The sequence below is a fragment of the Crocuta crocuta genome, unplaced genomic scaffold (assembly GCF_008692635.1).
Source record: "Crocuta crocuta isolate KB4526 unplaced genomic scaffold, BGI_CrCroc_1.0 scaffold223, whole genome shotgun sequence".
Lineage (NCBI taxonomy): Eukaryota > Metazoa > Chordata > Mammalia > Carnivora > Hyaenidae > Crocuta > Crocuta crocuta.
This window is the reverse complement of record NW_027529426.1, coordinates 1,400,361-1,412,455: the sequence shown is the minus strand read 5'-3', so window position 1 is coordinate 1,412,455 and position 12,095 is coordinate 1,400,361. Positions and strand designations below refer to the sequence as shown.

Here is a 12,095-nt window from a genome sequence, read left to right as displayed (position 1 = left end):
TCTAATTGTTTTAAAAGTTGGATTTTAAAAAATGCAGACCAGCATTATATAGTTGGTTTCATAACCTAATAAGTCCAGATACATGAATTGTTTCTCAGAAGAAGCAGGTTACAGTACACAGAGCAGGTCAGGTGCACTGTCTGAAGGAAGGGGAAGCTAGGTTCTCACAAGCGGTGGGGAGCAGACGCAGAGCTGTTACTGTCCACACAATCCACAGCGATGCTACAATTCCCCTTCCTAGACTAGGTCAAGACACCCCGAGTATCTAATATGATTTCAATAATCCCTTTTGCATTTTAACTATGTGAACCTTCTTGTTCCTGTGTGATTTTGTCTTCTTTGGAATCAATGTTTTTTGCCTCTTGGCCTACATTTGGTAATAGAAAAAAGATGTTTCATCAACATCTTGAAACAACCCATAGCATTAGATTTTTATTTTTATTAAATCCTGAGATGTTTACCATCTGAATGCAAGTGTTGGAGCCCAAACTGTCCAACCGTCAGCAGAGGTGATGCTGATATTTACAGATGGACATAAAAGTCCTAAATCCTCTCCTCTAATGACTGTCAATAGGGATAACAATATCCAGAGGACTTTTTCAAATCTCTTATACATTCTTCTTTCCTTTAGTGCCCTGAAGGGTGAAGGGAGGGCTTTAGTGCTCAAATTGCTGGGAAAGAAATGTAACAAAGCACTGTGCCAAGGGACCAGTCATTATCTTCTTGGATGTTCTTGGTCTATTTGGATATTTTTTCAGCTTAGGCTAGGAGTTACTGCACCCAAAGGAATAAGGCTTCAAGTAAATTTCAAAAACTGAGTTACTTTTTTGAACAAACACTGGAGGGATAAGATAGTGAGTAGGATTTAAAAGTACAACCTTAATCATTTGTAAAATTTTCACTTATTTTGGGACATATTAAAAATATTCTCATTTTCAGGAAAAGCTCTACAGATCTTTCAAATTTTGAATGTCTTTAATGTAACACTACCATTAACATGTCAGCAGCATTTTCATTATTAATTCAAATATGTTCAGAATCTTCTACAGGACCATAGTGATGATCTGGTTTTTCTTTGAAAAGTGAAAAGCATTGAGGGGCGCTTGAGTGGCTCAGTTGGTTAAAGCATCTGACTCTTGATTTCAGCTCAGGTCATGATCCCAGGGTCATGGAATGGAGCCCTGAGTCCGGCTCCACACTGGGCATGGAGCCTGCTTAAAATTCTCTCTCCTTCTCCCTCTGCCCCTCCCCTGCTCATGTGCATGCCCTCTTTCTCTCTAACAAAACCGAAAATCTATAGTATTTTGGGAAGCACATCTTCTAAAAATTTCACACACAGATAGAATATTATATGGTTTTCAAATAGTGCTCAGTGAAGTCCCAGAATCATGACAAGCTCCTCACTGATCAAGATGAGGGCAAGATGCTGAGGTTGAGGGGAGAGCCAATTTGAGGCTCCTGCCTACCCCTCCATCCATTAATCAGAGCAACTCTGCTTGTATCTCTCATACATATTATGATTCAGGCAATATTTTGTTTGGAAGATGCGTTTTGCTCTCGAAAGAAAGATTTAAAAACCACATTCATGGTTTGCAATTCACTATCTATATGCTAAATCTAATATTGTGGTCTACCTAAAAAAACAGATTGCAATCACATAAGAAGAGGCTACGTAATCCACATGTCTCATTTAAAGTAGCCAAAGAATGCCAGGGTGCCTCAGTCAGTAGAGCTCAGATATGATTTTGGCCTTTGTTTTTGGCTCAGGTATGATTCCAGGGTCGTGGGTTCAAGCCTGAGCATGGAGCCTGCTTAAAATTCTATCTTTCTGCCCCTTTCTCCCCGCTCATGCATTCTCTCGCTTTCTCTCTAAAAATAAAAACAAACAAAGAAATAAAAATAAATAAAGTAGCCAAAGAAGCAGCCAAAATGCTTGACCCTTAACACTATGACAGCTAAACGTAAAGCCCAAGGCAGTGCTCCACCAGGACCCGTGCTCGGCCATGTGGAAACTTGCCTCGGCATGTGGTTTTAATGTCAGGCACCCATAATTCCTATTCAACACTAATTCCAGCTGGTTTTAACCCAGAATGCACACTCAGACCAAGGAGGGAGTAACAGCTCCCTGGCTTCGGGTACATTAAAAACCCTAGAGTCTTCAAATGATCAGGGATGGGGAAAGCATTTTCAGAAAAACAGCTGTTAGTTACAGAGACTCTTCAGTATTATTGTGCCTGTTCTTTTCCCCTAAAAAACCCTCTGACTTCCTTAAAGTGGTAAAATAATCTTTTGGGATTCATTTTATTTTATTTTTTATTATTAATTTTTTTAATGTTCATTTTTGAGAGAGACAGAGCACAAGTTGGGGGGAGGGCAGAGAGAGGGGAAGACACAGAATCCAAAGCAGGCTCCAGGCTCTGAGCTGCCAGCACAGAGCCTGATGTGGGGCTCAAATGCATGAACCAGGAGATCATGACCTGAGCCCAAGTTGGACGCTTAATTGACTGAGCCACCCAGGCACCCCTGGAGTTCATTTTAAAAGTTATGTCTCTGAAGCTTCCATTGGACCAAGTTTGTGGGTCACCATTCTGGGTTCCTTCCCATTTCTCACTTAAAGGATCTGAACAGACCATGGTGCCTCAGGGCCTCCGCTGAGTGAGTGTTCCTTATTTGCCTGAGATTCCCCAATACCTAACATCTACTCACAGCCTAATGAAAGTTAATGATATAAGTACCTGAGAGAAATTATGGTTTCAGGGGTAGGGATGGACATAGAAAACCAGCCCTTATTTGGAAGCTGGCTGAGCAAGGGAACCAATCCTTTCACCTTTCTGGCTCTTAGATTTTTCAATAAAACTTACAGACCATAGCTTATCAGAAAATAAAAAGGAATTAGCTAAATTCCCCTTTTCATTCATTTTAGGAAAGAGGCAGTCAGAGGGAGGCATCTGTATCTGTAAGCTAAAAACATGCATATACATGTAAGGCATTTCCCCAGACAAGTTAAATTTTCGTGTGACTCACGATCACCATCTGCTGGCAAAACGTTGAACTTCTATTTCACTTAAAAGATGGAAGTCACAAGGCTTTTAATATCAGATATCACACACACACACACACACACACACACTCCAACTGCAACAACTTTTAAACCTTATAACACCTAATCTATAAACTCTAGGGTATTCAGAGTAAAACTGTTATTAGGCACCTTAAACATTCAATTCCAGAATTTTCTACAGTATGCTACATGTAGAAACAAACTTGAAAGGTTAGAATCCACTTTCAAATATTTTATTGTAACTTCTTATATATTAATTCCATCACATCACTATGGAGGTAAAAGGCTACATTGTATTAAGGCTGTGTACAAAAGGAGACAGAAAAGTTATTTCCAAATGTTAGTTTTTTGTTCTTAGTCCTCAAAAGAGTAAGAAAAACAAGATTAAAACTCCATACCGTTAGTACTTTAGGACAATATGTAACTTTGGTTGGAGAGACTGAAAGAGATTATGGTCATGGCCTTATAAATAATAATGTATTTTATGTTGCCACATTATGCTCCAAAGACATAATCATATATAAATATGTTAGGGGAAAAAAAGAGAGAGACAGAGAGAGAGAGAGAGAGATTCAACAAGTTAACTGATAACAAATGGTGTATGTACTTTTTTTTTAAATGTTTTTATTTATTTCTAGGAGAGAGAAAGAGAGAGAGAGAGAGAGAGAGACAGCGTGAGCAGGGGAGGGTCAGAGAGAGAGAGGGAGTCACAGACTGAAACAGGCTCCAGGCTCTGAGCTGGCAGTCAGCACAGAGCCCGACGCGGGGCTTGAACCCACGAACTGCGAGATCATGACCTAAGCGAAAGTCGGATGCTTAACCGACTAAGCCACCCAGGCGCCCCGCAGTGTATGTACTTCTATAACTGGGGGGTGGGTGGGTATCAAGTTGAAAGGTGCCATATATGCTATCACAAGTCTTCTGAGAAATAAGCAAGATACAAGAATAAGTTCTAATATAAGGAAGGTATGAGAAACACACTAGCTTCTAAAATGATCACAGCCTACTGAGGAGACAGGGGAACAGTCTCTCAAGTCACGTATGACCACTATATCCGACAGACAAAACCACCTGACCACCTTTCAGACAGGAAGTGCCAGGGAGTGAACTGTTTGAAAAAGAGGAAGTTACTAAAAAAAAAAAAAAATGTCAACTTTTACTAACCTGCAGGCAAGACCCAGCAAGCTGAAGCTAACAGACAAATTTGATTCTAGGCACTACAGACATGAATACAGTCAAGGAATTATGCAATTAGGAAGTTTTTTGATGGAAAGTAAAAGGTTAGAATGAGGATACGTGAGTGGCTAAGAGCATAAACTTTGGAGCCAGAATGAGGATTCTGGCTCACCCTCTTGTGAACTGTGTACTCTCAACCAAATCACTTAACCTCTCTGTTTCTTCATCTGTGAAACTGGAGTCATTAACAGTACCAAGGGATGTTGCGAGGATTAGTTAATAGATTCAAGGGCTATGAACGGATCTGGCACACAGCAAGTACTACACAAAAATGTCTGCCATTCTTAATTAAGGAGGTGAGATTTCTTGCTATTTATAAAGCATCAATCATGGTGTATCCATTGCTTTTTGGATGAATAGCCTTGGTTTCCTTATCTGTAAAATACAAATATTTTTAGTTGTGCTACAAGTGAGGGATGTGTGTATATGTACACAGACATGTGTGTGTGCGTACACAGACACGCAACGAATAACCAGGTATAAGCACTGCACTGTTCACTTATATCTTCTTTATTAGCTATAGCATCACAAAAGCTATATTTTTACATTATTTTAGATTACATATTATAAATCTTCATTAACTATAAATGAACACATGTAGTGTGCACATGTAGCGTATGTAACTCGTGTGCACATGTGTGTGGAGGAGGGCGTGCTTATCTTCAATGATGTAGAAGCAATAGTGTATACTGGCAAGAAGACAGCTGCACTGGCCTAACTTCGATCCAAAATTATATACATATATAAAAAAAAGATCTACACAAAGCAATTCCAGGGACTTTTTGGCAAAAGCTTTAACCATTATTAAGATCTGTTGATGCTTCGACCATAGGAGATTCGACAGTAAGTGGTGTGTCAAGATGTTCCGATCTTTATTTATTGGCTCCTTGAAAAGACTGAAGTTTTCTGGAAACCAAGTTTTCTGTAGGAGCGAAATGGATCTTTCACGTACCTTTTCGATTAACTCATAACTCTCTTCGAGTTTGAGCAGCCTGTTCTGCACGGACGTGGACGCGCGCTGATAGACGGCTCGCCACTCCTGAAAGTCGCTCTCCGAGATCTCAGCCACGGCAAAACATAACGTTCTCAATCCTGTAAAAAGGCAGTGTACATCCCCCCAACACCAAATAAGACTTTATTTAGAAGTACGGCCCTTCCATTTTTATAGAACTGAGTCTTATTTTGAAAAGGCTGACTCAATTCAAGCAATATGTTGAAGTCTGATTCAGTTGTGACACCACCTTAGTGTAAAATGTGTATTCATGCTCCCCTCACCTTAAACTGGCACGCCAGTTTCTGATCCCCAGCGCTTTCAATACATCCCTTGTGCCTTTCCCAAAGTGACTTTCCCAACATCCTAATCTTACCAGGTTATTCCTTTGCTTGAGATCTTTCCATTATTCCCCAGGATAAAGTACAAACCCCCAAATCTGGCTCACTCACCCCATTCCCCCCATTCCAATGTCTTCAACCTCCTTCTCTTCCATTAACCTCCTATACACCAAAGTCTCTGCACATGCTGGTCACTTTCTCTCCCTTTCACCCCCTCCAGTTCCCTCAATTGTCTGCCTTCCATCTGCTTTAAGACTCAGTTCTTAACATCATGTCTTGTAAGCATTTTCCTCTCAGGCCCATAGGCAGAAATCCTCAAACACTCCTATGGTGTGAATGACAATGTTTCATATTGTTTTTCTTGCGGATTTCCTGTATTAGCATATAGCTCCTGGAGGGCAGGGGCCCTGAGTTCTTCATATCTGTAACTCTATTACTGAACACAGTGGCTGGCTTGTCGATGCTTCACAGATGCTTTTGAAGAAAGAGGGGGATCCCAGTGCGTTCTACTAGGAAAGCCATCTGCCTTTACAGGGATATATGACTGTATTTATTATTGCTCTTTATCACTGTACATGTGGAGTATAACGAATCTAAAAGAACTGAGGGAGAATGACAGAAGAAAAGTACTCATCAGAAACACCCTAGGAAGAGAATCAAAACTGATGTTTGAGATGACCTACTCACAGTGCTCAGTATCTATCAATTTCATAACTCACTTGGAAGCCACCCTCAGCCAAAAGAAAAAAAATGGTGGATTGGAACCAAACGAGAAGCAAAAGCATTTGTCACCCAGGGTGAATGCAGTTAATTGGGTTCCCGAGAAGACAACACCCTCACTCAAAGTCATTAACTCACAGAATAGCTAGGTGCTAGTGACCTCAAGCCAAATAAAATATAACCAGGGAACATGTTAGAAACAAAAAGCAGAGAACACAGGACACGAAGTGCCCAGAGAACTCTTTTTTCCAAGAAAGGAGTAGGATTGTCCATTGCCAGCTCATGAAGAGTAGAAGCTAAGTCTTTGGGGCCATATTAGGACATGTTTTTCTCTTTTGGAAACTTGGCTGAAGACTTACTCCAGGGTAGCCATGGAGTAAAAGTGATGTTCATCCCAGGGCCAGAAAGAATAGGGTGGGGGTGAAGGCCAAGCCAACTCAAATCTGTCTAGGAGCTGGACTATCTTCGTATCACAAACAGAGAAGACAAAGATGCTCTCTGTGAACTCCATGAACAGGAGTGTTTCTATGCTCTTGCATTTTTGGAGAACCGAGAGAAGGTTCTTTATGTCCTTGCTTTTCAAAGCCTAGTGCTTTTTAAAACATTCCTATCGGGGCACCTGGGTGGCTCAGTCGGTTAAACGTCCGACTTCGGCCCATATCATGATGTCATGGTTCATGGGTTCCAACCTGCGTCAGGATCTGTGCTGAACACTTGCTCAGAGCCTGGAGCCTTCTTCGGATTCTGTGTCTCCTTCTTTCTCTGCCCCTCCCCTACTCACATTCTGTCTCCCTCTGTCTGTCAAAAGTAAGTAAATGTAAAAAAAAATATCTCTCTTTAAAAAAACAAAAAACATTCCTATCTTTTTGCAGCTTGGATTAAAAGGAAAAAGGATTTGATCAGAGGTCAGGCTTGCTGCAATTGGCGATAGTAGCAGCTGAAGCAGATGGGGAAAATTTAGCTGGGAGATTTAGATACAGCTCTGGCTACTTCTGTTAAGTTCAGAGATAAAGCTCTATAAATTCTTATAGTAACTGACCCTCCTGTTTAAGGACTCTGGTGTCCTCCCATCTAATCTAGATCATCCCCCTAGATCATGCACTGCTCCGCTATACACATTACAAATTTCAGTAGAACAGAGAGACAGGACTCAACATATTTAGTGCCTGGGCCTCACAAAGAGCCTGTCATGTGGTAGAGGCTTAAGAAGTCTTGAGTTAAAACTACACTGAATAACTATTTTTATAGCTATATAGGCTTATTTATTTCTTCTCCTCTTTCCTATTCAGACTAGCATATCCAATTTTTTTTGCTTATTTCTTTTCCTCCTACACTTCTAGAAATACAACATATTTATAGTATGAATATCACCCATTCTAAAAGTGAACAGATTTATAGGCCCTATACTGCCAGAACTTGGGGACTAAGTCTCTCAAAAAAATTTTTTTTAATGTTTATTTTTGAGAGAGAGACAGAATGTGAATAGGAGAGGGGCAGAGAGAGAGGGAGACACAGAATCAGAAGCAGGCTCCAGGCTCTGAGCCGTCAGCATAGAGCCCAGCGCAGGGCTCGAACTCACGAACTGTGAGATCATGACCTGAGCCAAAGTCGGACGCTTAACCAACTGAGCCACCCACCCAGGTGCCCCTAGGTCTCTCAAAATTTTATTACAGAAAAGCAAAACAAAAATAATGGAATCAGAATATAGTATAACCTAAGTTATCAACATTAATTGTTATCTTACTTTAGGAATTTCTAAGTAACAACAATCTTAAAAGACATCAGTAGCATATGATTTCTTTTTATTTTTATCATGCTTTATTGCCATATTACACTCACCTTCTGTAGCAAACTGCTCTAAATGTTTTAGGGTAATTTCTTTGTATTTTGAAGTCTCTGACAGTCGATCATAAATTACAGTGTCCTGAAAAACAAACAGAAGGTATAATACACGTAAACTAAGCTTCTTGAGTTTAACAACATTGATGCTGGCAACATTATTAGCAGCAAATCAGTATAAAAACAAGCAATAGCTTTGAGCACTAACTTTAAAGAACAAAATATTTTTTTACCTAATAACACTGTTTTCCTAGTGACACTAAGAAATAAGGTTCACGTCCTATGTTTTCATCTTTCTCCTTTCTGAATACATCCGTAGTTACTCCAGTGATTAACATTTCATATTCTATCAGTACTTCACTTACCTTGTCAAGATCTCCCCTCCCCCTGAAGGTTTTACAGGACACTGCAGTGTTCCTAGGTGTCAGAGGGGAAAATGGTCCAGTACTCAAAAAAAAAAAAAAAAGTTTGGGAAACTCTGGGCCAAACAATGCTTGCCCTGTGGGAACACTCAGAGCCTTTAAAATGCTAATGTGCACAGATGTCCAAGGGGGCCTTATGGTATGTTCCCCAAACTCATTTACTATGGAGCCTGAGTTAGGGATTAGGGAATATCTCTATGGGGCTGGTGCTCACAGAGAACAAAGTTTGAGAAACACAAGTCCAAATCCACTGAGAAGGTTGGCGGGTATGACAGGGAGAATTCTGAATAAATCTAGCATTACCTGATGGCTGAATATTTCTGAATGGGTCACTTTAGCTTCTAAAAGCTCAATTAACTTAGTCTGTAAAATGCAATTACTGGATTATCTTTAAAGTCTCTTTCAGTGTGAATAATGTGCACCACTTACATTTCTCTGATTTTTGCCCCTTTATAAATTGCTTATTGTTCCTTTATTCTTCAGCTTGGGTTTAATGTTTTAAGAATTTTAGTGTTTGGCCTTCATGGTTTTATTAGACTAGGAAAAAATAAATCATTTACCTGCAATTACTTTCTCAGTGGTATTACCCATTTCAGTCTCCAGTCTCAGGGCTGAGATTTGGAAGGAGACTAATGGAGTATGATTTAGAACCCTTGAGAGAAACAAGAACTTAGTGACCTCAGAACAGATGGAATATTCCAGGCCCCAATTATGAATTTCTTTTCATTTTTCAGTGGTGGAGTGGGGAGGGGGGCAAAGTAAAAGGAAATGATAATTTCCCCTTATGGTTCCTTTCTAGGAATGAAAGGTATAACTTATGAATTCTATTTTTTTCCCAGAGGCTAATGACTTTTTCAAAGAAATTAAATAGGCTGCGTTAAAACTAAGCAAATCTTTAAAAAAAAATTAAAGTCATGAAAACCAAAGTGATAAGGAAGATTAAATTCTGCACTATAGCCAAGTTTTCTAGTGGAAGAAATTGATGTCCAAAATAGAATTTTCTATCTTCTTTATAGTATCAAGGAATGCAGGGGACAGAATATGGCTTTCTACATGAATTATATAGTATGTTTTTAAATGACAGTCACAATTGGCCATGCTTACATGTGAGGAACACATACAGATAAGCTTCTCAGCCAGAGTAACACTCATTAATTCAGAGACCTACATCCAGTATTTGGTACATGGTTAGGGCCAAAAAAGGTTTCTTCACAGGAACTAATGCATGCGTACCCTTAGGATCGGACTTAGAACTTACTGAGTCTACATTTCCAGAAAATCCTAACTGGATTTTATCCGGTGTCCTATCCCTCAGCAAGGTAAGATCAGAAAATAGTACATGAGGGGACATTCCTAGAGTGCATGGCACAGTCAAATTACAGTTTTGTATATAAAGAACCCAGAGCTTCAAGATGAATAATTCATATTAGGTCAATTTTCACTTGAAAAATTGTTTTCTTATTCATCTTTTATTTTTCCTCTGGCATACAAGTATTGGGGTAGGCTTTTTATTTTCTTGAATAAACTAAGATTTTATTCGTGTCAATGTAACTTTTTAAAAATAGGCTACTACTGCAGACATAAACTGTACATTGTATACCTTTCCTTTTTTTTCATTTAGAATTTAAAAAGCAATGTAACTTCATTGCAGAAAACCTAGAAAAAGGGAGGAAAATAAACCATCCATATTCATGGAGAGAACTACCATCTCTGTGCTGTATTCTAGATAAACTCTTCAGTACTATCTTCCAATTCACTAACTCCTCCCTTGCCCCTTCCATTCTGTTTAGAGTTTATTCCATTTACTGATGTTTTCTCTTAAATTTATGATTTCCAATTTAGCTTACACATACCCCCACCCCCCTGACCCCAATTTCTTTCTGATTAAAAATAGTTGTAATTTTTTTTAAAAATCATGTTGAACTCTAAGCATCCTTGGTCAGACTTGTCCGTACAAAGTATTTCACCTGGACTGAATTCATGTCCAGTGGCTTTGTGCTTGTTTGTTCTCTTTGGCACAAGATTTCCCTAGTACAAAACTAATGCCCCTAAGTTTTGCTCTCACTCTGTTTGTGTGCACCCCAATCTACTGGTTTTATATATAAGCCCAGCAGAGTTGGAATGAGCTTTTCTTAGTCTCTTCTCATGATTAGGAAGCTCACCACGGTCTCAGGAGTCAAAGAAGCTTCCCATCCACATTTTACAGAAAGCACTATTTGTCCCCATTGTCCCACAGAAACCAAACTCCAACCACTACTCCCTGATCCTGATCCTGATCCAGGGCCTGGAACTCTCCCCACTCAAGTCAAGACTTCAGTTCAATGTACCACTTTGATTTTCCATTCATATTTTGGGCTTCAAAGATGTTTAGTTTGTTTTTAAGCCTGGCTTTATCTGCCTGCTCTCTCTTTATACTGTATCCATCATGGCCATGAATTTGTAATAGAGAAGAACAGACTGTGTTAACCTGACTGGGAAGTACTATCAGTGACTCTTTAACTGACTCTTATTACTATTTCTGCTGCACTTGTCACTGTCAATTCACTCTACCAGGGAATCAACACTCCTCAGACTCTCCTCTGAATTCCTATCTCTCTTTTTAGATCCTCTCTTTCAGCCTCTTCTATTCATGTAATATCTCCTTAAAAGACCTCATCAATCCTCTGCTTTTAGTTTCCAGCTAGACTTGTTAATTCCTAAATCTGTATCAGCACCCCAGATTCCTTCCCCTGTAAAATCCAAGCATCTCTGCCTCATGGCCAAGATGTAGTTCCCAACTCTCTGTCATGGGAAGCGGTGCCACTTTGTCTACCCAGTTAAGTTGAAATTGGATAATAATCCTAGATCACGGTTTCCCTCATCACTCACATGTAATCAGTTACTGAGTCCTAAATCTCCGCCCTCTCCATTCTCTCTGCAACTGTTTTTGGTTCAGATCCTTATCAACTCTTGGGACTATAGTCAATAACATCAACTGGAAACTTCATATGCATTTCTTTTCTGCCTTAAGTCATCTTCCTAAATGGCATCCAAACAATTAAAAAAAAAATACAAGTTTGTGACCATGAAAACAATGCATGACCTAATGCATGCTCACCTTGCCAGCCTTGAATTCTGCTATTGTCTGCGAAACTACATGCAGTTCTCAAGTGTACCCTTGCTGTTTTACATATTTCTGCCTTTTTAGCATTCAGCTGCATTTTGCAGCCAACTTGGGAGTGAGGGGGAAACAATGCAATAAGCAAGTTAATGTATGCAAACTATCTCCATGATTACACAAAAAGAAAGTCCAATGTTTTTAGTTTTTATTCAGTGCTTTAACTCCCCAAAGGTTCTAGATGGAAGATTACTCAAAACTAAGAATGGAAGGATATGAGTTGAGTGTAAACTGGACACCTATCAATCACTCCTTTATCACTAGATACTACCATTGGAATGTGGAAGAGCTTTACAGTATACCTCAATATTGTATCTCAGTGCTCGCT

General features: G+C 39.5%; 1 protein-coding gene across 1 annotated transcript in view; it reads right to left on the bottom strand.

The window, feature by feature from the left end:
- ATP8A1 (ATPase phospholipid transporting 8A1) overlaps positions 1-12,095 on the bottom strand; it is a 203,370-nt gene that overhangs the window by 112,632 nt on the left and 78,643 nt on the right. The window contains exons 21-22 of the mRNA XM_077758868.1: positions 8,189-8,273; positions 5,250-5,389 (exon numbers count right to left, since the gene is read on the bottom strand). Of these exons, the coding sequence (XP_077614994.1) occupies positions 5,250-5,389; positions 8,189-8,273 (225 nt within the window). The remainder of the gene's footprint in view (positions 1-5,249; positions 5,390-8,188; positions 8,274-12,095) is intronic.